A 25,436-nucleotide genomic window follows, 5' to 3' on the forward strand; every position below is an offset into this window, starting at 1 on the left:
TATTCTGGTTGATATTGTGTTACTGGAATATGAGTTAGGCAGCGGCCATTTTGCCACTTGCTGTCGACTGAAGATGATATCAGTGTTACGTAGGCCTCAGGTAACAACCAATCACAGCTCAGCTTCAGAAAAGAGGTGAGCTGTGATTGGTCGTTGTCTGAGCCCTGAGCAACTGTGATGTCATCTTCAGTCGACAGCAAGTGGCTAAATGGCTGGCCTCTAAGATGGCTTAAAAAAAACAACAACTGGATTTTGCATCATAACTCTTATTAATGCAATATTAATCAGAATGTCATGTTTAGACAAATGAGGTCACATCTAACATTATTATCAAGAAATGTTTATAAGGTTGGCTCCCACTTCAAGTTTATTATTTTACGCAGGTGTATTTATTTGCCTGTAAAATTTGCATATAAACCTTTGTCATTTTGTTTTTCTATCCGTTTTGGGTCACATAAGTTGGAAGGTGCGAGAAAGTTTGACAGACGAAAGAGAGACATCGCTGGAGAGAGATGAGAGATTTTATCGTGTGATAGACTTTTATCTTCAATTTATCTCCAATTGGTTAACACACGGTATGTTTATCATCGTTCTTTAACGGGGTAGCTATAGAAGGGTAGTGAACTCTTATTTTTACCATCATATTTTTGCTTACAGTTATCATACATAAGAATCTACAAGTAATAGACATTCGGCCCTAGTATACTAACAACCTCAACATGCTAATTCATACACGACCGTTCTGCCCATTGAGGAAAATACTTTCTGAAATTTGAATAAAAATTCAAAAGGCAAGTCCACCCAAAATGTTTCTTTACAATAAGATGTTCTATGCAGCCACACTAAACGCGGTATTCTGATTAATATTCTGTTTGCGGAATATGAATAAAGCAACACAAGTTATTTGTTTTTATTAAAAAAAAATTGAACAAAAGTGGGGGTGGCATTTTGGGAGCTGTGATTGGTCATTACCTGAGCAACTGTGATGTCATTTTCAGTCGACAAGAAGTGACAAAATGGCCGCCCCAAGATTGATAAAAACAAGGGGATTTTGCTGCTTAACTCATTTTCCACAAACATAATATTAATCAGAATGTGTTTAGCCTAGTTCGGACACATGATACAACATATTATACACATTTTTTTTTGTGTTGACTTATCCCAACATGTCTATTTAGGCATACATTCTTTGATATAGTATTTCTTGAAATAAGGCTACAAACAACGGAAAACAATGTACTCACCATTTTCCATCTACAATATATATATGTACCATATATATTCATCATTATTTTTCCTGTAATATATCAAGGAAGTCACTGATAGCCGAAGATATTTACACTTTACATTTACCTTGTTTCCTGCATTGGTCATCAGGTAGAAGCCATAAAGGAAACAAGGGGGGCAGGCCCATCTCTTCCATCTCCACCAGATGTTCTTGGCTCCTCCCATCCAGCTCAGCTGGACATTCCAGCCCACCTCTGGGGAACCGCCGGCTCCTCCACACACTCGCCAGTCTAACGGGAGCAGGAGGAGACAAAATGAGAGGACTCGTTGTATTCATCAGTGCGGTATGCTTGGCCGGCGCACAGCACCAGGCCCTGATTGACTACTTGGAGCGTCGGCTGCTTGCGATTGAGGTAAGACTTCTCTTCTTTTGCTCCACGCGGAAACTTTCCAGGAATTGGGCAAAGGCAATGGAATGCAGATGTGCGTATATCCTGTGGAAAACTCAGCTTTCGAAGATGTATAGTGCTTAGTTTCTGTTTATCTGCTTTTGACATGGGGAGGACATAAAATGATACAAAGATACATTCATCTTGTCTGTACTGTTAAAAACTGGAGAGGAATTGCAGAGGATTGCATTTATCAGGCTGATCAAGGAAGTTGTGACTTCACCATCAATTATCCTGTGTGGAAAGTCTGTAAATTAAAGTCACTTTCTGAAGACTTGTTATCCTTTAATGGTACTGTCTGCAACCTGCGGCTCTGGAGCCACATGTGGCTCTTTGGTCCCTTTCCTGTGGCTCTCTAAAAAAAAATAGTAGATTCAAAATAATTTTTTTTTAATGTATTTATTTGTATTATTTTAGAAAAAATATTCTTCAAATGAGGCGGCACGGTAGTCGAGTGGTTAGCACGTCCGCTTCCCAGTTCTGAGGTCTCCGGTTCGAGTCCAGGCTCGGACCTTCCTGGGTGGAGTTTGCATGTTCTCCCCGTGCCCGCGTGGGTCTTCACCGGGTACTCCGGTCTCCTCCCACATTCCAAAGACATGCATGGCAGGTTAATTGGGCGCTCCAAATTGTCCCTAGGTGTGCGTGTGCGTGTGAGTGTGGATGGTTGTTCGTCTCTGTGTGCCCTGCGATTGGTTGGCAACCAGTCCAGGGTGTCCCCCGCCTACTGCCCAGAGCCAGCTGAGATAGGCGCCAGCAGCCCCCGTGACCCTTGTGAGGAATAAGCGGTCAAGAAAATGGATGGATGGATGGATTCTTCAAATGAAATAATGCTTTAGATGAAAAAATAATAATTAAAATAATTAAAAAATAAATTTCCAAAAAATGTCAACATTTTCAAGTTGTTGGAAAAAGATGAAAGGGTGTTTTTTTAAGTACCAAAACATATCCAAAAAGTGATCAGAAAATGTCCAAAAAGGAAGAGCACAGCAAGAAATGTACCAAAAATGTCATATAATTGAATTTAAAGAAAAAAAGCAGAAAAGAAAATGTTCGAAAAGTAACATAAAATGTCCAAAATCAAAGGCAGTAAATTACCATAAAATATTTTTCGAATTCCCAGAAAAAAATCTGTTTTTCAAGGCAGAAACATCCAAAAAGTAACTAAAATGTCCAAAAACAAAAGAAGAAAATTACCATAAAATGTCCACAAAATTGCCCAAAATGTCAGAAAATTGTTGGCAAAAAAAAAAAGGCAGAATTCCTTTTCAAAAATAGCCATAAAATGTCCAAAAAGGGATGTAGAGAGGCAGAAAATGATCCATACAATTGCCCAATGGAGAAATTATAGAGAAAGGCAAAAAAAAAAAAAAGTCTAAATAATTATGAAAAATTACACACACACACACACACACACACACACAAAAACTAAAGAGGAAAGGTAGACGAAAATGAATGTCAAAGTATTTGATGCATATTTTTGTCGTTTGGGGTGTAGCTCAAATTAGCTCTTGGACTTTCAGTACAGTATTATCAGTATTATAACACTATCACACTGCTCCCTTCATCACAATCTTCAAATGTTTTATTTTTTTGGCTTAAAATGTCTCTTTTGACAAGCTTGTTGACCCCTGCACTATACCATTAAAGGATAACATCTTGGCGTCAAGGAAAATTGAAGTTGCTGTTCATATTACTTTGAATTTCCAACATGTATGATGGCACTGAAATCCATGTAAATATTGTGCTTTGACATTCCACACTCAGTTTTACTTGTTAATCCTTCTCCTCTACCAAGAGGTAAAAGCTGAGGTTGCTAAAGCTGTCGTGTTGTTGTTTTTTCTTGACAAATACTTGGAAGTTCTTTAACTATATGTGCATATCTGACCTCTGATGCTTCAACAAAACAGGACCGCATCTCCTTATGGCACGAACAGGCCACCCGCTACGCCTCAGAGCTGCGGGAACTCAAACAACACATGGTTTCTCAGCTCGAGAACCTGGATAAAGAGAAGGAGACGCTGCGTGTGAGCCTGGACAGCATGGGGACGCGGGTGGACCGGGTGGAGCGCGAGCTGGACTACTTGGAGACCCAGAACGGCGCTCAGCCGTGCGTAGATGTGGACGACAAGCTGATCGAGCAGCAGGTCACGCAGGTGCAGGAGAAGCAGAGGAGGAAATACTTCCAACTCACTGGTGAGATTGTGTTTGAAATATACATTAGCAAAAAACGAAGACGCAAGATGGTCTACTCATTTTTAATTTGATACCTCCAAAACTTTCCAAAAAAGTTGGGGCATGTTTATCAATGTTACATCCTTTCTTGGTACAGAAAATGTGAAAATTATTCCATGTCACACTCCGTTTCTTAGTGAGAATTCAATGTGCAAGTCATAAGAGCAGTCAGAAGTCAAACTATAGCAAGTTTACAACCCCAACTGACAACTGTGCTTTTCTAAATTTGCACTTCTCAATTCGCAGCCCCATTGTTAGTTAACCAAATGCCAGTGAATTATACTCAATATTTATTAGGGGTGTCAGGCGATTACATTTTTTAATTCTAATTAATCACATGACCTCAAAGTTAACTCACGATTAATCGTAAACGTTATATCTGTTCTAAATGTACAACGTACAATAAAATATTTTATTCCCTAAGTTTTCATAATCAACAACCTAAAAGTGGAAAAAGGTTCAACTAAGACATATGGCTCATGCTGCATATTTTAGTCATTGATACACTAATTTTATAATTCATAAAATTGAGTTAAAAATATGTACTGTATTGTTAAAAAAAATATTTTGTTGGTCATTTTTTTGCCACGAGATGGCATACATGTATTTGAAATACTGACCGCTATGTGCATTTTTCTTGTCATATTAACTCATTTGCTCCCAAAAACCGTATAAATACGTTCTATTTTAAATATTACCATGGTCCAAAAAACACATTTATTTATTTATTTATTTTTTAATGCTAGAGCACAAGAAGGCTTTGATGCAGCCTCTAACCTGAAGCGGTCGCTTCAAGCAATGGTAATTATTACAAAAAACAGCCAACAGGTGGCAGCAGAGTATACGAGATCAACCAGGGCCATGTTGCAACAACCTCTTTTTCCCAGTGTCTTAAACAGGTTTGGGTCTGTGGGCATCACAAAAATCAGTCAAAGTTTAGTAAAACAGCCAGCAGTGAAGGGTGTTGCTTCAGTGAAAATGACTGGGCGTGAATGAGTTAAGCGCTAATTTTTTAATATGAAGTAACTTGTGAAATTCCGCACATTTTTAAAATTGTAAAATACAAATTGACCCCAGTCTCCACAAATATATGCATTTTTGTTAAATGTATTACTGCTAAATTTTGACATGGACGTGTCTGCTGCATTGCGACTCGAATTCCCCCAGTATAGGCCAAGTAAGGGGCGGTCATTAATTGTGCGTTAAAAAAATAATAATGGCGTTAAATAACTATAAATTAACGCAGTAAATTTGACAGCTCTAATAGTTATCCATTGTTGGTAGCTGACGTGTTGCTTCCAGTTCCTTTGCCATTGAACACTGCAGGACATTAATATTTTAAGTTCAAACTTAAAAAAAAAAGTTTGGGGTGCATATGGTAGTTACGAGAGGAAAATTCCATCTTCCATGATGCAATTACATTGCTGTTTTCCTTAGACTGCAGCGACATACTCTCCACCATCAAGGCCATGAAGATCTTGAAGCGAGTCGGAGGTTCCAAGGGAATGTGGACCCGAGACACCGGTGGCGGCTCGGGGAAGGTTTTCGTCTTTAATGGAACCGATGAAGACACCATCTTCGAATTTTCCACTGTGCAAGATTTTACACGTTCGCAAGGCTTGTCTAACTCCAGGCAGCTGAAGCTTCCCTCCAACTGGCGAGGAACGGGACACATTGTCTACAATAATCACGCCTATCTCGTCATTCAGGCGGATGAGTTGACGGTGGTCAAATATGACTTGAGGAACAAGTCTGTGACAGATAGCGTGATGTTCCCAGACCAGGACTACATCCCAGTGTACAGTCTAAGCCCTGAAACAGTGATGGACCTGGCTGTGGATGAAGAAGGCCTGTGGGCCATTTACTCAACACGTCAGAACGAGCAGCACATCTCTCTGGCTAAAATAGATGCCGGCTCGCTGGGCATCGAGCAGACGTGGGACACGAGCTGCCCGAGACACAACGCAGAAGCGGCCTTCGTCATCTGCGGCACGCTCTACGTGGTCTACAACTCGGAGCAGCCCGGCCGCTCCCACATCCAGTGCGTGTTCGACGTCAACGACATGGTGAGCAATGACGACGCGCCGCTGGTTTACTTCCCCAAACGTTACGGAGCGCACGCCAGTCTCAAGTACAACCCGCTGGAGCAGCTGCTTTATGCCTGGGATGATGGCTACCAGATTCTCTACAAACTTGTCATGAAAAAGAAATTTGAGGTTTAGCATCAAACAAAATCCTCAACCCACATTGTGGTAGCTAAGAAGTAGTTTTGGCCACATGGCATCGTGAGAGCCGTGCGGCCAGATTGGACTTCATACACCTTTTGTACGATTGTCTGTTAAATGTCTCACTACACACTTTGTTCATGAAAGTGACTATTTCTTCACATTGTGACTTAACTGCTGACAACCTTCTGTCCAGAGGGATCTTGTACTTATTACCGTACTTTACTTGGCCTTTAGTATTCTTTGACATTTCTGTCAACTTCTGTCATGATTTTGATTTATTTGCTTTCCCTAAAGCAGAGCAACACTAAATATCTGCGGGCATTGTCAAATTTCCTGCTGGTTTCCACTAAGCTCTTACATGAGCAGTGCTCTGTCCTGATACATTTTTGCCTGGTTGTGATTATAGCTCATAAAAGGCAAAGCCAACTCAGCCTGATGAAGATATAGTTTACTTAATCTAGTTATAATGAAATACAAACATGGATGTAATCCCCCCCAAGTTAGTGTATGTGTGTTCCATGTAATCAAATGTGACAGCAGTGGGTCAAACCATAGCAAACATATTGAGTATTTGCTAGCTGGCTAGCACTGTTGTGTTTCCCTCTTTGCACTGTGGAGTTCTGTGAACCAAGTCTGATCAGGTTTAGTTTTTCACAAAATAAAAAGTGCCAACTTTTCAGACTATTTGGTTATTAATCCGCATTACTTACAATTCTGTACTAGTTCAAAACATGAATACAAATTACTGAATTGTATTTTTTTTCTTGAAAAAAAAAATCACTGTTTGGCCCCATTAGTGAAGGCTATGTTTAATTCTTGTTAGAGGTTTTAACACTACAGACACCCCATCATACTGAACTAGTTACGCAAAACCATTGAAGTGTGAGATTTTTTTCCCCTTTAGCCGTATGGTGCTTCAGATGAACTAGTACTGTGGAAGACAGCAGAAGTCTATCATTTTTTTTTATGTATCATTCAAGTAACCCACTTTAAATAAGGTAAATGTTCACACATGTATGATTCTTTTAGACTTGCATGGACATTTTCAAAGGTTTAGTATCACATTACTTGAATTGAATGTTATGTCTCCTTGGAAGGTTTCACTTTTTTGAGTTGCAACTATGATCTCCATCCAACAAGACAAGCATGGGGGAAAAAAAAAGAAAAAAAGTTGGACAAAAGAGCAGACGAAGAAAATATTGACTTGATCCCAACAGTTATATAAACACTTTTATTTTTCTCAACTGTCAAAAAGCAGTAGCCATAAAAAGGGCTCATAAAGGGCGGGTAAAAAATAGTGTATGAAAGATGTGACAGAAACACTAGACTGTAAAATCTGAAAATAAGGCAAACATTGCAATAATATGTACAAATATGAGAAATATTTAAGATTTTCACTTTCGGTGAATTTCGACGGCAGGAAAATTGAATGACCAACAAAAGTTCAGATTTGCACTATCCCAAAACTTGTACGATCAATTTCTAAATTCTAAAATTTGGACACCCTAAAGCCAAAACGGGAATATAAAACAAAACAGGTGTTTGGGCACAAAACTACATTATGTCTATGAAGACCTACATAGGTTAGAGGTTGACAACATTGAGCCTGACAATCTTAGAGGATGACAACATGTCGCTAAACAGTGGCAGGTACAGATAAATATTGAACAGAACAATCTTAGGTCTAAAGAACAGACAAGAAACAGCTCAAACAATTGGTTTTAAAGTATCAAATCACCTTCAAAAGGATCCAACTCATTCATTTTTCCATACTGAACCTGAAGTAAGGTCACTTAGAGCTTATTGTCATGAAAAGAACCTACTTTTTTATGAAGTTTTGTACAATTCAGAGTCTCAGATGAGGAAGGGGCATGGTGACATCACGGAAGAAGCGATGGACAAGCGCATTCTTGGCTGATAACCTTTTGTTTGGATCGTAGTGCAGCATTTCCTAAAAGACAAGCGGAATCATAATATACATACAAGGTTGCTGCTGTAGTGAAATGAGCCATACTAAGAAATATACTCACTCGTAGCAGATCTCGTCCATCCTCATCCAGGAGAGGAACCACTTTGGATAGATCCTGGCGGGCCCAGTTGGGGAACGACGGTTTGTAGTCCGGCATGGAGGTGACTCCCGGCCACGTGGCCTCGTCGGGGGTGCCAAGGGTGCGGAAGATGCGGAAGAGCTGGTCTATCTCAGAGTCGCCGGGGAACAGGGCCCTCCTTGTGATCTGAGAAAGAAGGGATTTCACTGAGTGTTGTAAAGTGCGAAGATTTAGATTTAGTGGAAGTTTAGTATACACAAGAAAGTCTGCGCAAGTGGAAATCATCGACTTAAGTTCTGCCATGCCGCAGAGAGTGGCACCGGTCAAGGCCATGGGGATTGAGACAGCAGACATTTATGAAGGCTTAGTTTAATGACAGTAGCGGAAAAACAAAGTAAGGGTCATCTCGGAAAATCCTCAACTGGATTGAGAAGATTAGCATTATTTTCAGAGCCAGAAATTACAGCACTTGGAAAAGCCAAACAAAATGGAAAAAGGAGATATTCCACTTTGTCCAGGCTACAAATGCTACAAAAGTGCTCAACTACTCCCAAGAAAAAAATAGCTGGTTTTGCTCATGATGTAAGCTCATATACTGTAGCTCAAATTCAAAATATAGTAAGAATTGATGCAACTTGTCCAATGTCTTTGAAAGAATATCCAGTGGTTTCCCCCTCCTAGATCTGTTCAGGAAGCGTTCATGGACGAGCAATCATAACTGTCAAACTTGTTCAATATTTAAGATTACAAACCCTTGCTGGTGGTCAATACAGTAAACAGAACGACAGCTAATCAGGAAAAAAAACTGCTTAACAGATAAGCTAAACAGCTAATAGCTTTAGCTTCTTGTATTTCTTCTTTTACCACAACTTTCTTCTTCTGTGTGTTTTTTGGCAGTCTGGATGCCCTGTGTTAATACTAAGCTGCCTCTCATAGGTCGTGACTGTCAGTGAAAATATTGTTAAATGGTTCTGTGCTGGTCAGTACGCAACAGTCTATTAGAGCAGAAAGCACACAACCAATTTTCTTATTTGTGGAGGCCCTCAGAGTCAGCCAAAAATAAAAAAAATAAATAAAAAAATAAGTACCTGAATTAAAATAATCTGTGATGTTTTTTTAGGCCACAAATTTAACTGACAGAGCTCCAGATGTTTGCACTGAGTAATTCCCTTTATTTTGCCTTATCCCATCCTATCGACAGAAATCTTAACGATCAGTTAATTATGTCCATCCCTAATGGTGACGAGGGATGTAACAATATCCAAGTATCACGATACGATATTATCAAGATATGAAGCTCACGATACGATAATTATCACAATATTGTGGGTAGGTTGGCGATATTTAAAAAAAGATCACAATGTTGTACAAAAAAAATGAGCTCATACTAAAAATAAAAATAAAAATAAATATTGTGCTTTTGTACATAACAGCAACATATATAACAAACAACCTCCAATAACAACCTCCAATAACACTTAATATTGAGGCACTTACCTAATGTAAGCACTCATTGAGGTCTTCCACATATTGACTCGCTTCACAAGCATATTGCAATCCCCTTCATCTGACAATTAGTGATTTTAAATATAGAAGGGATAAAACATCCCTAATGAAAATTAAACTGCACTAAAGCCACCAGATGGTGCTAGAACTGCACAAATGGAAATCAACCTGACTTTTTTAACAAATGTGTGGTTTTTAGAGATTGTGAACATGACGACAACGATATTGTGGCAGTTTTAATATCACGATATTGCCATTATCGTTACATCCCTAATGGCGATCATTACCATTTCAGCGAAGATGCAGCCCAGACTCCAAATGTCGACAGCCGTGGAGTAAAACTTGCAGCCCAGGAGGATTTCAGGTGCTCTGTACCACAGTGTCACCACCTGACATGAAGACAGCAGACTTTATAATAAGAAAACCTGAAGAAAAAAACAAAAAACAAAAACAGCTCTAGATCGGAATGGGGGAGGAGGGGAGGGTCACCTCCACTGATAGAGGACCGCACTCCCTCATTTACCTCGTGTGTGTATGTGCGCACCGGGACGCCAAACGCTCTGGCCAGGCCAAAGTCAGCCAGCTTGATCTCACCCTGAGCGTTGATGAGCAGGTTCTGAGGCTTAAGGTCTCGATGAAGAACCCTGTGGGAGTGGCAGAACGCCAAGCCTTGCAGCAGCTGGAAGAGATAACTCTACAAACAAAGGAAATCTCAGTTAATCTGTGTTAACTCATATCCAGGACAGTAAATAAATCCACGAGAGGCCAATGGACAAAATGTCTACCTTAATCAAAGCGAGTGGGATACCAGTGACTGTAGAAGAATCCATAAACTTCTTTAGATCCTGGTTGAGGAACTCAAAGACGAGGTACAGCTTGTTCTCCGTGTGGATGACATCATGCAACCTTAAAAGCATCACAAGATTTTAATTTTGGAAATAAGAAAACAATATTGCGTGCAGCAGTTGGTGCTTACTTGACAATATTTGGGTGACTGAGTTCTTTGAGGAGGGAAATCTCCCGGATGGCAGTGCTTGGAACACCCTCTGTTTCCCTGAGTGGAAAGAAATATCAGGTGTGCCACAGATTTTAATTTGACTGAAAACACTAATTTAGTACAAATAATGTAGCCTTGTTCATCTATCTATGACAGCGACATATATTGACAGGCAGAACAATGAAATTATCATCCACAAGATGGCAGACGTTACACAATTAAGTTGCATATGCACCTGCTTTTGTTCATACAATAGGATAAAGTCATGGCATGCTGAGTACCGGTAAGGAAATTTGTTAGTAAATGAGCCAAGATAATGATTTCAACATAACATGCAGTATATACTTTTTGTGACATTTTGGTTTGGTGAGTCTGTAAGATTTTTGTAATGTAAAATAAATTGGTTCAATTAAAGTTGGGAAACACCGCACTGGGCCACTTTTGTTGCCACTAAAGTCATAAATAAATATTGCAAATTAGCTTGTTTTGTAGGCAAAGTTTATAATACTTATTAGGATCTTAATAGATTGTGAAACAAAATGTTCACCTATTTTGTAATGATAATGTACCACAAACTTACATTTTTGACAGATTTAATTTAATAAAGTTTGACGCAAACTACCCACTGACTCAAATAATCATACTAACAGAAAAAATACCATTTTATTTAGTATGATTTCACAATCATAATAATAAAAAAAAAACAGTATACTTTGTCTAAAACTTACAGCTGTATATACAGTTGACTTTCTCATTTTCTATTAAGGTCTATATCAGCCATTCCCAAAGTTTGGTACTCGGGCTCACTCTAGTGGTACTTGGCAGAATCACTACCAAAGTACGGTTTAGCCGCATTGAACTTTTTAGTACAATTATATATATATATATATATATATATATATATATATATATATATATATATATATATATATATATATATATATTAGGCACAGTGTTAATGTTCAACCAGTGCATGTTACAGTGAATTGAAGTAGTTTTTTTTGTTTTTTCCTTTAAACAAACACATAGCCCTACCATATGTTACTGTATTTTTTTATTTTTTTATTTAATTTTGGTCATTATGTTGGTGCTTTAATTGAAGTCCTCGTACTTTTCTCTTATTTCATTGTAAAACCTGCAATAGTCTCAACTTTTATCCAATGCTGTATAAATACAAAATGGATACACTTGGTGTGTCACACTAACAATGGAATACATGACAGTCAAATGTAAACGCTTTGAAGTTTTGACCACCTTCCTCCGATATTCGTACACTCCAGCACCCAATAAAGACTTTGGCCTCATCCCATGAACACAAAGCGGCGTTCGTTGACCCCCCAGAACTCTCCCAGCTGACTTACGTGTCCAGCCTGATCTTCTTGAGCGCGACCGTTTCTCCCGTGTCTTTGTTCTTGGCTTTGTACACAACCCCATAAGTGCCCTCTCCTATTTTTTCGACCTTCTGGAAGGACTCCATCTGGCGAGACGAGGCCGGTTTTCGGCGGGGAAGTCAGGGCTCAAGTTAGCTAAAAGCTCGCTCGCGTCTTTTTGCGCCCACGCTAACAAGTACGCGGACATTCATCCAACCAACTGCTACTAGTTCAAATTCACCCGCGTTTACGCACAGCCGCCGGAAGAAAGAGTTTCACCGAGCGTTCAAACAGTCACCCGGAGGCAGGTTAACCAGCTAACTCGCTGGGTAACGAGTTCATCCGAGCTAAACAGTGTTAACAAAGCAAGGAATTGAGCCCAGTGTGGCGATTGTTACTGTCCAAGTGCAAAATACAGACGAACCAACACAGCAACGTTTCCCGCGTTCCCACCCTGAGCGGGGAGCGCGCGTTTTCGTTTCCCGGACATAACGAAAATCTCCTGGGCGGTGTTTTTCTAAATTGTAACCACGTCCTCACCCACGTTCATCGTGTAAAATATTAGAATGGATTTGTAAATTAACTGCGTTCGCTAAGTAAGTTATTTCAACACCTTGTCTTTTAAGTTCAGATGACTGACTTTTGTCGCGGTAAAAGAGCAACATACTGCCCAGTGAGTGGCGTTTTGGGTTAAATCAAACGTCTACCGGCCTCACGGGTCACGTGACATCATGACGTTTTTCGTAATCTGTGCCAGCTGCTGTTCCCTTCAAACCTAATACAAAAACAAATATATATATGTATTTACAAAAAAAGTAAGTGCTGGAAATAATTGATGCACATTAGACAATATTTAATATTATAAAAATATTATATTAAAACAGTTGGCCTCGGTTTTTTTATTCTTGTTGCTGCATCTTCATTTGTGGTACGTGGGCTCCCACTAGTGGTACAGGATAGAACCGCCAAATTAACTACAAATTAAATTTATAACACAAAACAGATTGCTTTTTTTTTTAGGCCGCTATGCATACAGTCTGGTTGTTGTTGTTTTTTAATCCAATACAGCACATTTTTGTACTTTTCAAGTACAGTGCATTCTTTAGCACAGTTCTTTTAGAGCCAGCTTTTAAGAAGTGTTTGTTTTGAAGCATTTATGTGTATTATTATTATTATTTTTGTATTCTTTTACTTTTTGATTTTTAGCTTTTATGATTTTTACTTACTGTAACCATATTTAAGGACAGCTTTGTGTTCCTATATTTAAGTTTTCAAACACTGCAAAATGTAACAGTGTCTTATAAATAATACATTTATTTCCATCCATCCATTTCCTTGACTGCTTATTCCTCACAAGGGTCACGGGGGGAGCTGGCGCCTATCTCAGCTGGCTCTGGGCAGTAGGCAGGGGACACCCTGGACTGGTTGCCAGCCAATCGCAGGGCAAATACATTTATTTATTTTGTATAAATAAACTAATTTTTTGATGAAAATGTAGGCCTGCTTTACTCCAGAGTGGAGTTTTGAGTGCTACATATTTTTAGGTGGTGGTTGATAAAGGTACAATGCCATTTATTTTTACAGTATTTTTATGGACGGTCCAGAGGAGCGAATGTTGGACCTTAATAGTATGTGCAGTCAGGTGCTCTGTGGGAAGGATTTATCCTGAACTCCTTGGTTAGCACATGAGAGGTCACATGCAGTGCAGCCTCACAGTCTGGCTGGCATGAGACTCTTGGAAGAAAGTATTGAGGCTGTGAGGAACCACCAATCACCATCATGTACTAGTGGAGAATATGATGATTCTACTCTCACTTAGTTGGAGGACATTGCTCTGATATTTAATTTAAACCGCTTTTCCATTCGATTTAGTGGAGTGCACATTCTTCGGGCACAACCAAATTTAAAACATTTCCTTTATTTTCAATGCAATGAAGGTTGTGTTTCCATTCTTCATGTTTTCTTGAAAGAAAGAAAGAAAGAAAGAAAGAAAGAAAGAAAGAAAGAAAGAAAGAAAGAAAGAAAGAAAGAAAGAAAAGGAAATGTTGCTTTTGTGCAGTGTTTATTGTCCATCAACACCATAAAGCACCACCCTATATTTGTTGAATAATGTTTTAAGATTGTTGGTTTGTAACCTATTTTCATTTATTTTTCTTCCTCTGAATGTTAACTACTGTTTCTTGATGCTTATGTATTGTCTTTCCTTGTGTAAAGCACATTGAGTTGCCTTGTGTATGAAATGTGCTATACAAATAAACTTGCCTTGCCTTGCCTATATTGCATGTTTTGTCACATTTGTCAGCATCAACACATCTTAATTGTCTTATTTAAGATCCATTGTGTTGACCTATACATGGATGAAATATCCCATATTTGAGAATAATTTTAGAGTGGATTGAAGTATAGTCATACCAGCATTAATGAATACTTGTTTTCTTATGAATGAAACTACGTCAAAACGGAGAATTGTCCTAGTAAATGGAGCACGAGTGCGCCTGTGCTTCTGGTGAAGGATTGTAGGAAGGATTGTAAGAGTAGCCTACTAGCCTGAGGTGGACAACGAGGGTTCGGAAAGATGGCTGCGGAAATAAATGAGCTCTATTGATTTGGCATTTGCCCTATCATCTTGTGACACCCATGCACACATAGCTGAAGAGTCATACGTCACACACAGGCATGAGATCTTAATATGTAATGTATGAAAATGTTTCATTCGAATCTCCAACTCACCTAAAACAGTGGTTCTCAACTTGTGTCACACTTGAACCTGTATTTTCCTGTTTTTGCTAAGTCGTGACTCACTTTCATTGAAGTCAAGAACAATAAATAAAATGTATTGCTCGAAAATAGCCTTTAACAACAAATGTAATGTTTTTCAATATAACTATCAATGATGACATGTTCAAAGTACCTTTCAGAACAGCTGACTAAGAAATTAATCATAAAAATTGAAATTATTTGTACAAAAATTAAGATACAACAATATAGTGTTCCCACCATATATTTGTGATTTGTGGATTTACATAATCGTACCAAAAAAAATAAAATAAAAAATACAGGGCTCCGACGGGCGCCTAAGAGAAGATGACATTTAAAGTCATGACGATGAGATCTAAAGTCGTCATGGCAACTTAAAGTCTTACTCTGACGACTTTAAATCTCATCATGATGACTTTAAATATTGCCATATTTAAATCTTGTCTTATTTTTTTTCTAATTTTCAAACTTTTCTCATACGCTGTCGCATGTGACCAATAAATTTGCAGATTTCTTTTTTTTACCTTTTTGAATATATTTTTTGGTGCTGGCAAACTTCTGCTACACACTATACACATTTATCACTGTTAACATAGAGAAAATTAGTGTATAGTAAAAATGAGTGAAATTATGAATACTTACTTTGCAAGTCGCTTTGTGATTCTTGTGTGCACCTAAATGTTCTACTTGCGTCTAATAATTCAGGTTAAGGGCCATTGTACGCTTAATATAAAACGGTTAGTCTTGTTATTTTCCGGGTGGGCACATTGGGGATGGCAGAACAGCATCATCAAATTTGTTTGCATGATCTGCTTGGTACAGCGAATGGATGGATGGGTCGGCCATGTAAATCAAACATTTTGAGGTCTGGAACATTGCACTGAAAAATCCTTTCCAACTGCACTGTAAATTTCATAGAATAAATTAATGTCTTTCTTCAATTCTGCCCTACGACGTAAACCAAACCCAAATTGATGTGTAAGTTAAAACGCACCAAATTCTGTAATAATGTGGTGATTACACTTCAAATAAGAACAAAAGAATATAAAGATGACTTCTTGAGTTGTGTAAAAGGGGGGCGGTGCCTGTTTACAGACCAGCAATGATGTCAGAGGGTAGAAGTATGTTTGTTAATTCAGGTTCAGCAGCGTCTTAAAAAGAGTGAGAGGAACTTTTTCCAAAGCCTCTGTGGGCGTTGCGTTTGGGTGCAAGAGCAGTTGGTGAAGTCTGGGGGTTCTGGGACGGGAGACACAACCCAAGGATGAAGACTCCCGTGTTACTGCTGATGATGGCTCTGGCCTTGACATCGACCACTGCACAAAGTAAGATCATTCATTTTGGTCAAATTTGGGCATTCGTAGTTTCTTCTTTCGTAAGTGCATATTCTGAAGTTAAAAAATAAATAAATAAACAAGCAAGTGTTGCTAATTACCATGACTAATATAATTCCAAACACGTGGTGCTTCTTTTGATTTCAAGCATGTGGCTTGACTTAATTATATTTGTTTGGATAACAAATTAAGGGAAGAAATTTAACATTTCACACCTTGTTTCACAGTGGGACAACCAAAACATGAAAACACGGGTAGCTACTGTATATAGCTAGATGGCCGCATAAGATAGATATAAATGAATTTTTTTAATCAAAACACCCACTATTCGGTCCTATTTTTTATCAAGAAAATAAGTATATTAAAAATGAGGAAAAAAAGTTTGATTCATGAAGTGCAAAATTGGTATACAATACAACGATATTTTTATTACTTAGAATACTTACAGGTTATCATCATCAGCGATAACATCAGTATTGAATGCTAGTGTTTTATTTTTGACTTAAGTGTATTTACATGTAGCACACTTTCTACAACATATCCAGTAATTCTCAAAATATAACATATTCACGGCTATGGTTCCATCACTGTGTAAATGTAACATTACACTCATTATCTGGAGGTCCATCAACCACAATTTGTCAAACTGTAAGCCAAATACACACATTCGCACACATACACACACAGACGCACAAACGCAAGGGTGTAGGATCCCTCATTCCTGGAGGGAAGATTACTGATGTTGCTGCTCAGCTGATGGTCACATGAAAAGGCTTGAGGGGGATTGCAGATCGTGTGATTTGCACTGCCTGAAACCCCCGCTCTCCTCAACTTTTTGTTCTCTATGGCCTCGATAGGCAGGTATATGGGCTCAAATAATTATAGATACTATAGCTATATAAAAAGCAGACCATTTACCATCCATATCTGGTTTGAAAATGGTGGTTACCTATACTGTAGTACCTTTTTGTCGTCAAATATAAAAGGTGTGCGTGAAGTTACACAGCATCTACATATTGCTGGTGTCTGGGCGAAACCCTCATAATACAACAGTGTATATATATATTATTTTATTTTTTAATTTTCTCCCAAAATCCATTCTTTTGGTCAGACCACATGTATGGGAGTTTATAATTATTTGTATTTATTTATTTATTTATTTATTTATTTATTTATTTATTTATTTAATTCTATTTTATTTTGTTTTATTATTTTTTTACAAATTATTTTCTAATCTAAAGTGTTGAAAATGGCTTGCTCTCTTTGATGATGTAATGACCATGGTTGAACAAACATGCCGTTTTTGGGGTCTCCAGAAAAGTGTCGATTTTTGGAGTTCCAAGGTTTCGGTTTAAAGGGTGAACTAAAAAGCATTTCTTGACAACAATACGATCTATACAGCCCCACTAGTCTACATAAGGTATTCTGGTTAATATTGCATTAGTGGAATATGAGTTAAGCAGCAAAATCCGGCCATTTTTATCAATATCACAAGGCGGCCATTTTGTCACTTGCTGTCGAGTGAAAATGACATCACAGTTGCTCAGGTCTCAGGAAACAACCAATCACAGCTCAGCTTCAGAAATAGGTGAACTGTGACTGGTCATTGTTTGAGCTCTAAGAAACTGTGATGTCATCTTCAGTCGACAGGAAGTAGCAAAATGTCTGCCCCATGAGATGAATAAAAACGGCTGGATTTTGCTGCATAACTCATATTCCACAAATGCAAAATTAATCAGAATGTTTAAACTAGTGAGGTCACTTATAACATATTATTGTCAAGAAATGTTTATGGTTGACTTCCCCTTGTAAGTATATTGCAATGTTTTGACATTTTAACTGATTGCTTTTAATCAAGTCAATGATCCATCATTTCTTCCAGTGTCTCGAAGTCAGTTTACCCGTTACCGCTCATGGAACTCTCGCATGTATCCCGTGTGGAAAGACGGAGACCCAAGATTCAGAAATTGTTGGTCTGGTGAGGACAGTTCATTCTCTCTGACAAGTTGTGACAACATAAACCATGTTAAGTTATCATTCTTGTCTTCTTCAGGTGGTGCGGTCACATTTGATCTGAAGAATGATGCTCCCACTCTGATTGGAGCAAAATCAACCTTTAGTATTAATCTGGTTTTCCCTCCAAACCAAACCGTGCTCGCCGATGGGCCGGTGGTCTGGGCTCGTAACTGCACCATTGATGGTAAGTCCATCAATTGTGAGATCCTGAAGTAGAGCTGTTTTATTAGTATACATACTACAACAACAAACAACTAATCATCTCAAAATGTCGTTCAATATAAAGAGATACAACACAAAATAATATTGTTCAGTTTCAGTGATTCTGAGATAATAATAATAATAATAATAATAATTATTATTATTATTATTATTATTATTATTACTATTATTATTATTGTTGTTGTTGTTGTTATTATTATTATTATTATTATTATTATCATTATTATTATTGTTGTTGTTGTTGAGTTTGTATGGATTACAATTATGTTTTTGATATTCTGCCCCTCCTGTGTATACAAAGTAGCTAAATGTGGTAAGTAACATGGTGAACCTTGCAGGTCAACAGTATCAGGCAGGCCAGGTTGTGTATCCAGACCAAAGCAGGGAGTTGACTGGGGTTTTCCCTGATGGCACGCCTTTTACCAGGACACAGGACAGGAAGCCCCGCTACGTGTATGTTTGGAAGACATGGGGTAAGACTATTGTCGTGATAGACTGATGTGATATTCATTTGGGGTAAAGGAGACAATTAGATTGGGTTAGAGAGGAAATATATATAGTGAATATTTATGATGACATGTTTCAGGAAAGTACTGGCAGGTGGCAGACGGACCATCCTCTTCACTCACCATATCAACAGATGAGGTCTCCCTGGGCTCGTACAGCATGGAAGTTGTCATCTATCACTGCCGCGGAAAAAACAAGTTCATCCCTCTTGGCTACGCCTCCACTATCTTCACCATCACAGGTGACACATCAAACCATGTTGACGCTTCCTTATGTTATCTTATGTCTCATTATAACATCTGTACTATATCTCGCCATCGTCAGACCAAGTTCCCTTCACTGTATCCCTGGCTCAAGTCAATGACATAAACCAAGACGACTCAAACTTCATCCAGAGCCGTGCCATTGCTTTCAATGTCAATCTTCATGATCCCAGCCAGTACTTGAGTAGTGCCGATATCAGCTTCAGCTGGGACTTTGGAGACAGCACCGGAACGCTCATCTCCAGGGAGCGCACTGTTACCCACACGTACCTCACAGCCGGGACCTTCAAACCACAAGTGGTGCTGATGGCGAGCATCCCCAATGGTTGCGTCAACCCCTCTGCTGGTAAGATTTTCCTTGTGGAGGTCAATGCTTTTCGATTACACTTTTTCAAGAACATTACAATGGAACTGTTCCCGAGAACCTGGTTCTATAAAGAAAACCATGGAAGGCCATGCATGACGTCACTGTCTTCTGATTGGCCGACAAATGTAGGTGTTTCTTTAAGAGATGCGGCAAGGAACTCCACTGCACACAGGCATTTCCTGATTTTTAGCGAGCTATATGCATCCACCTGCTATGAGCCAGTTCTCATTAATATGAATTCAAGTGAATAAACCCGGCAAGGTGTGCGCACACATGCTTCACTAGTTCATCCATTGGTCGAAAAATATGGTTAAGTAATGGTTGTAAAACACAATATTTATGTACTATACCACTGTTTCTGATACCCCGGCCCTCGAGCACCCCTATCCCGCCTGTTTTCCATGTCTCTCTCAGCTAACACACCTGAGGATTGTTATCAGGCTTCATGCAAGCTTGGTGATTAACTAATCGTTTGAAACACCTGTGTTGCTGTGGAAGACATGGAAAACAGGCTGGATGGGGTACTTGAGGGGTATTTGAGAACCATTGGTATGTTTATGACTTGGCGGCAGATGGCTGTCTCTTGCTGGCTTAAAGTAGAAGTCAACCTTAAACATTTCTTGACAATAATATGTTATATGTGACCTCACTAGTCTAAACATGACATTCTGATTAATACTACATTTGTGCAGTAAGAGTTAAGAAGCAAAATAAAGCTGTTTTTATCCAATTCAGGGGGCGGCCATTTTGCCATTTGTCGAGGGAAAATTACATCACAGTTGCTCAGATCTCAGGTAACAACCAATCAAAGTTCAGCTTCAGAAAACAGATGAGCTATGATTGGTCGTTGCCTGAGCCCTGAGCAACTGTGATGTCATCTTCAGTCGACAGCAAGTGGCAAAATGGCCGCCTTCTGATAGTGATAATAACTGTTCGAGTTTGCTGCTTAACTCGTATTCCACCAACGCAATATTAACCAGAATGCCATATTTAGACTAGTGGGGCTGCATAGAACATATATTGTCAAGATTTTTTTTTTTTTTACCTACTTTTTCAAATGTCATGACTGAATTGAACTGCACTTTTCTCTCAGGAGCTCCTGTTGCCCCTGCTGTACCGGCTGTAGTTGTGACCCCAGCGGCTGACCCAGCAGAAGCAGATGTACCTGCTCCTGACACTGACCCAGCAGCAGCAGCAGCTGATGAGCCAGTCCCTGACGCCACTCCAGTCGAGGCCTCAGTGCAACCGGCCGAAGCCGCAACCAACACAGATGACACCGAGGCCGGAATTGATGGAGGAGCGGAAGAAGTAGCAGCTGTCTCAGCAGCACCTGCGCCGATTGACGCGGCCATTGTTCCGGCAGAGCAAGATCCAGCAGCCACTGCTGCTCCCGCCCCAGAAGTTGACGTTGCTGCTGAAGATGCTGCTGCCGGCGAGGTTGCAACAGACACAGCAGAGGTTGAGACCGTTGCTGTGGATGAAGCTGCAGAGAATGTGCCCATGGTTGACGCAGGTGCTACCGTCGCCCCAGTCGCAGAGGGAGAAGAAACTGCAGTAGATGTTACAGTAGCAGCGGAAGAAGAAGCTGTGGTGGTGGCTGCTGCTGCTGAGGATGCTACAGAGGTGGTCCAAACTGAAACAGAAGCCGCCGCTGATAATGTTGTAGTCCCGGCTGCCACTGAGAGCACCACTGAAGAAGGAGCAGACGCAGCTGATGCTGAGGCAGAAATTACTGAGACTGACAACGATGTTGCTGTTGCGACAGCAGCTCCAGAAGGTGTGTTAAAAATACTAATATACCACAAAAGTGACTTTTTCTTTTTTAATATTTCTAAAATACTTACTAAAAGCACTTAGCTAGTCTACACGCTGTAAAACTACAGTATTTTCTTTTACAATCTGGTGTGTTTTTAATCCAGTAGTTTAATACAGTAGGCCTGCAAAGAAAGCATATAATTGATGCCTATTAATATGATAAAAAATACATATATTTATATATTTTTTAAACATTTTTAAAACATATTTATAATGGACATCAATTATATGCAGATTTACATATATGTTAAAAAATATAAATAGATATTTTTTTAAAATTAAAAATATATAAATACCACATTTTAAATTAAAAAAATATATATAATAAAATTATTGTTTTAATATAAAAACTTAAAAATATATATCTTTATTAAGTATTTATAATTTGTACAATTATGTGCAGATTTTGGCAGCTTAACTGTATTATGCATAAAAATAAAAATATATATTTATATACTAGTTTTTTAACCCCCCCCCCAAAAACAAAAAACAAAAAAAACTTGAATACGTGGTGATAAACTGTCAAATGCTTTGGGTTGGTTGCCAAAGAAAAAATTATAATATTGAAAACAAAATTAACGAATAAGTGAATTCATGGGGTGTCTAACTGCATGTATGCAGGGGGTTGTGTCACATTTGAGTGGCCGCTTGTTTTCTAGGTAGAAGTTGTTCATTGGTGCCCTAAAGCCACGCACAAGCGATTCCGAAAATGGATGGAAGGATGGATGGATGGATATAATAATATAGGCTACTGTAACCATAATAGGAAAAAAATCCAGCCTGTAATGCATCTTCAATCTGTATACCCTGTTTTTGAATTCTAATTTCTTCCAAAGAAAATGTACTTAACAAGACAGACTACGAACAGTCTCAATGCAAAATCTCCACTGTTCAACTTTGGTTTCAGCTGGTGATGAAGGAGAAGTCCAAACTGAGGTGGAAGCAGATCCAGCACAAGTTGCCCTTGTTGTTGTCAAAAGACAAGCACCAGAAGTTTCTGCCGACTGCATGGTCTACCGTTACGGCTCCCTTGCCACCGCTGTCGACGTCGTCCGTAAGACGTGACACCCATAAGGAGTATACGCTTCTGTGTAACTCAATTGAAATGATGCGTGATGCTCTTTTTTTTTTTTATTCTTTTTTTTTCGCAGAGGGTATTGAAAGTGTCGAGATAGTGCAGATGTCCAATGTTGTGTCACTGGCCACTGAGCTGGTTCAGAATGCTGTGGATGTCACAGTTAGTTGTCAAGGAAGGTGAGGGATTATATGCATTAAAAGATGGTATGTTTAATTCTATCACTGAAGTTCCATAGTGTCTATGATGAGCTGCTGTTCAGAGTGGGCCAGAATTTATTATTCATTTAACTGTGGATAGATATATACAACAGCAAAATAAATAAATAAATAAATAAATAAATAAATAAATAAATAAATAAATAAATACATTTTATTTTGACATCTCTGTCATAGCAAAACTTCAAGAAGTCTGATACAGCACATTGTTGATATTTTCCGAACCTTATGATCTTTCCCGTAGTTTACCAAGTGAGGTCTGCACAGTCGTTTCGGATGCTGACTGTATCACCCCAGTGGAAACTGTCTGCAGCGCGGCCACGCCCTCTCCTGACTGCCAAATGGTCCTTCGCCAGTTCTTCAACGAATCTGGCATTTTCTGCCTCAATGTCTCCCTGACCAATGATGTCAGTCTCGCTATGGCAAGTGCTCGTGTCAGCGTGGCAGTAGGTGCGCAAATGAAACACTCATTAAAGTCACTCATTGATTTAATTGTTTACTCATTTGTGTAATTTGCTTCCCGTCACAGCCTCTGGTGGCTCCCCAGCTGGAACTGCTGCCATAATCCTGGGTGTGATGGTTCTTGCCTGCGTGGTGTGCTGTGTCGGTTTGATGTATAGGTAAGCCAACAGATTTTGGGGGTATTAAAATGAAATTTAAAAAAAGATAGATTCAATATTTTCACCAAGATTTATGGCCCTATTTTTGGAGAAAGGGGGCACATCATAATTTTCGTGCCGGACCGAGTCCACGGCTGCTTTGCGCGCACCTATCTAATGTTTTGGACCCCAGCGAGTCCAGTTCAGATTCCACAGTGTACGCTTCCACCGCCCTGATTTTAGTGGGAATGAGGGGAGCCGCTTCAATTGTCTGGGAGTCGGATGCATTCCATCCCACAATGGCGCAAAATGGCCTATTCTATCTTCTTGTCAAGAAAAATATCAAAAGAAAGAAAATTCCATCCAGTTAAACTGCACTTTGTACTCAACTTGTGACGTTAATGATGGAGCAGTCGAGTAGGTCTGGGTAAAAAAAAAAAAAAAAAAAAAAAAAAAAAAAAAAAAATCGATATTGAATAATTTTTCCTTTTCAAGCCCGATATTGATTCATAAAACCATGAATCGATTATTTTATAGATCTCTTTTTCCCATAAATTCTTAAGAAAATAGAATTTTAAAGGATGATTTTTTTTTGTATCTTACTTTTATCTTGAAATTTACTGTTCACATGAATTTAAAAGTATTTTATTACATTTGTGAAAGACGTGACTTCTTGCATTTTAAGGCAATTTGAAATCTTTTTAATTTATAGTTACAATTATTGAATTAGATTATGAAAATATTGTCATCGCATTCTCGCTGTTGTCAGTGTTTGTGTAACACTTAAGATATTATAACACGTGTTACTTTCATTAACAAACTAAATAATTTCACCATTTACTGCAAAATTTACTTTGGAATTTAATATTTGTGGAGTTTTTATCATGTCCTACAGTCGAGATCTGGAAGTCAGAAGCTTTTGAAATTTACAAGATTTACCTTGGAGCCAAAGACATAACAATCCATCCATCGATTATCTTTTCCTGTGCATATATTTCATGTTATAAATGGGGCCAAGGGTAGTGTAGTGGTTCACATCGTGAACTTTATTGCAGCTGGATTCCTTATGCAATATAATGTTCAGGGCCTTCTGCCAACATTGAACAAGATAAGTAGTTATTTATTTCATCGGGTCATAAACAAGGCCATTTGAAGTTCACGCAGCTGGCTGGCTCGATTCCAACTCAATTCCCCATTCGCCCTAAAATTGACAGGCAATTAATTCACGGTGTCGGCCTCTTAGTACCATTAACAAAATAAGCAACTTAGAAAATGGATGAATGGGTGTCATAAAAAAACATAAATTCTCATTCTAATTTAATTGAAACAGTCTTGGTGGAATGTCTACCCATCATAACAAAACAAAAACTATGTTTCACACAAAGAGGGTAACATATCCTGGGCAGAAAGGTTATAAACCTGCTTGTAAGGGGCAATGATGCTTTTAAATTGTTAATGATATTTGACGTCCATCTAATCCTCTAAATTGAACCGGATCTATGCAGGTCTTCATTAAAGCAGTGTTCTCATCCGTAAGGTGAAATCTCATTACCGCTCATCTTTATTTGGCTTCCACCAGACGCTTCAAGCAGTACCAGCCCCTGAGCGAAGACAACAATGGCGGCAGTTCAGCAGTAACGTCAGTGCCTTTGCTGTTGTGGAACATGCTGATGCGACAGTCGCCTGGAGAGAGTCGCCCACTGCTTCAGGGGAGGGTTGTGTGAATAAAAACATCTTAATGCATTACATGTCTGAATGACATATTTACCTATATACTCTGTGATCACCTTGAAATAAACAAGAGAGCCAACCCCATTATGAAGATGAAAAAAGCTCAACAATTTTCTTGTCTGGAATATTTATTTTGACTTGCAATATTTATATAAACTGGTCATTATTTTTGGCTTTATTATATAACCTAAATTGGAAAATCAAGATTGCTTATTTGCTTCCAAATGTAATCAATTGTCCCATTTCCCAAAAGAACTGATGTTGTAACATGAATAAAATGGGATTTTATCATTTTAACTCTCTCTCTTTTGATGGACTAACAATAGGTCGCTTGCACATGTCGTCACTTCCGCCTCGGATTTCTCGTAGTCGCCATGCTGGGTGGCCTCCATTTACGTAGCGATTCGGTCTAACACAGGGATGTCAAACATAAGGCCCGCGGGCCGGATCAGGCCCGGAAAGGGTCTTAATGTGGCCC

General features: G+C 38.9%; 3 protein-coding genes across 3 annotated transcripts; 2 read left to right on the plus strand and 1 right to left on the minus strand.

The window, feature by feature from the left end:
- The first annotated feature begins 1,432 nt into the window (after positions 1-1,432).
- olfml3b (olfactomedin-like 3b) lies at positions 1,433-6,802 on the plus strand. Its single transcript, XM_077528499.1, is given in 4 exon segments — positions 1,433-1,533; positions 1,535-1,640; positions 3,584-3,869; positions 5,346-6,802. Coding segments are annotated over 4 exon segments (1,278 nt in total). The 3' UTR covers positions 6,131-6,802.
- Positions 6,803-7,348: 546 nt separating this feature from the next.
- cdk2 (cyclin dependent kinase 2) lies at positions 7,349-12,519 on the minus strand. The gene is made up of 7 exons (XM_077530171.1): positions 12,049-12,519; positions 10,667-10,744; positions 10,476-10,596; positions 10,214-10,384; positions 9,978-10,079; positions 8,167-8,370; positions 7,349-8,087 (listed from the first exon to the last, which is right to left on the minus strand). The coding sequence occupies exons 1-7, from the start codon at positions 12,162-12,164 to the stop codon at positions 7,983-7,985; spliced, it is 897 nt and encodes a 298-aa protein (XP_077386297.1). The 5' UTR covers positions 12,165-12,519; the 3' UTR covers positions 7,349-7,982.
- A 3,436-nt stretch (positions 12,520-15,955) lies between these two features.
- pmela (premelanosome protein a) lies at positions 15,956-25,255 on the plus strand. The gene is made up of 12 exons (XM_077530441.1): positions 15,956-16,136; positions 18,028-18,123; positions 18,199-18,345; positions 18,722-18,856; positions 18,970-19,131; positions 19,215-19,499; positions 20,614-21,297; positions 22,243-22,389; positions 22,487-22,589; positions 22,873-23,078; positions 23,158-23,248; positions 24,807-25,255. The coding sequence occupies exons 1-12, from the start codon at positions 16,076-16,078 to the stop codon at positions 24,949-24,951; spliced, it is 2,262 nt and encodes a 753-aa protein (XP_077386567.1). The 5' UTR covers positions 15,956-16,075; the 3' UTR covers positions 24,952-25,255.
- The last annotated feature ends 181 nt before the right edge of the window (positions 25,256-25,436 follow it).

Source organism: Festucalex cinctus, chromosome 8 (genome assembly GCF_051991245.1).
Source record: "Festucalex cinctus isolate MCC-2025b chromosome 8, RoL_Fcin_1.0, whole genome shotgun sequence".
Taxonomy (NCBI): domain Eukaryota; kingdom Metazoa; phylum Chordata; class Actinopteri; order Syngnathiformes; family Syngnathidae; genus Festucalex; species Festucalex cinctus.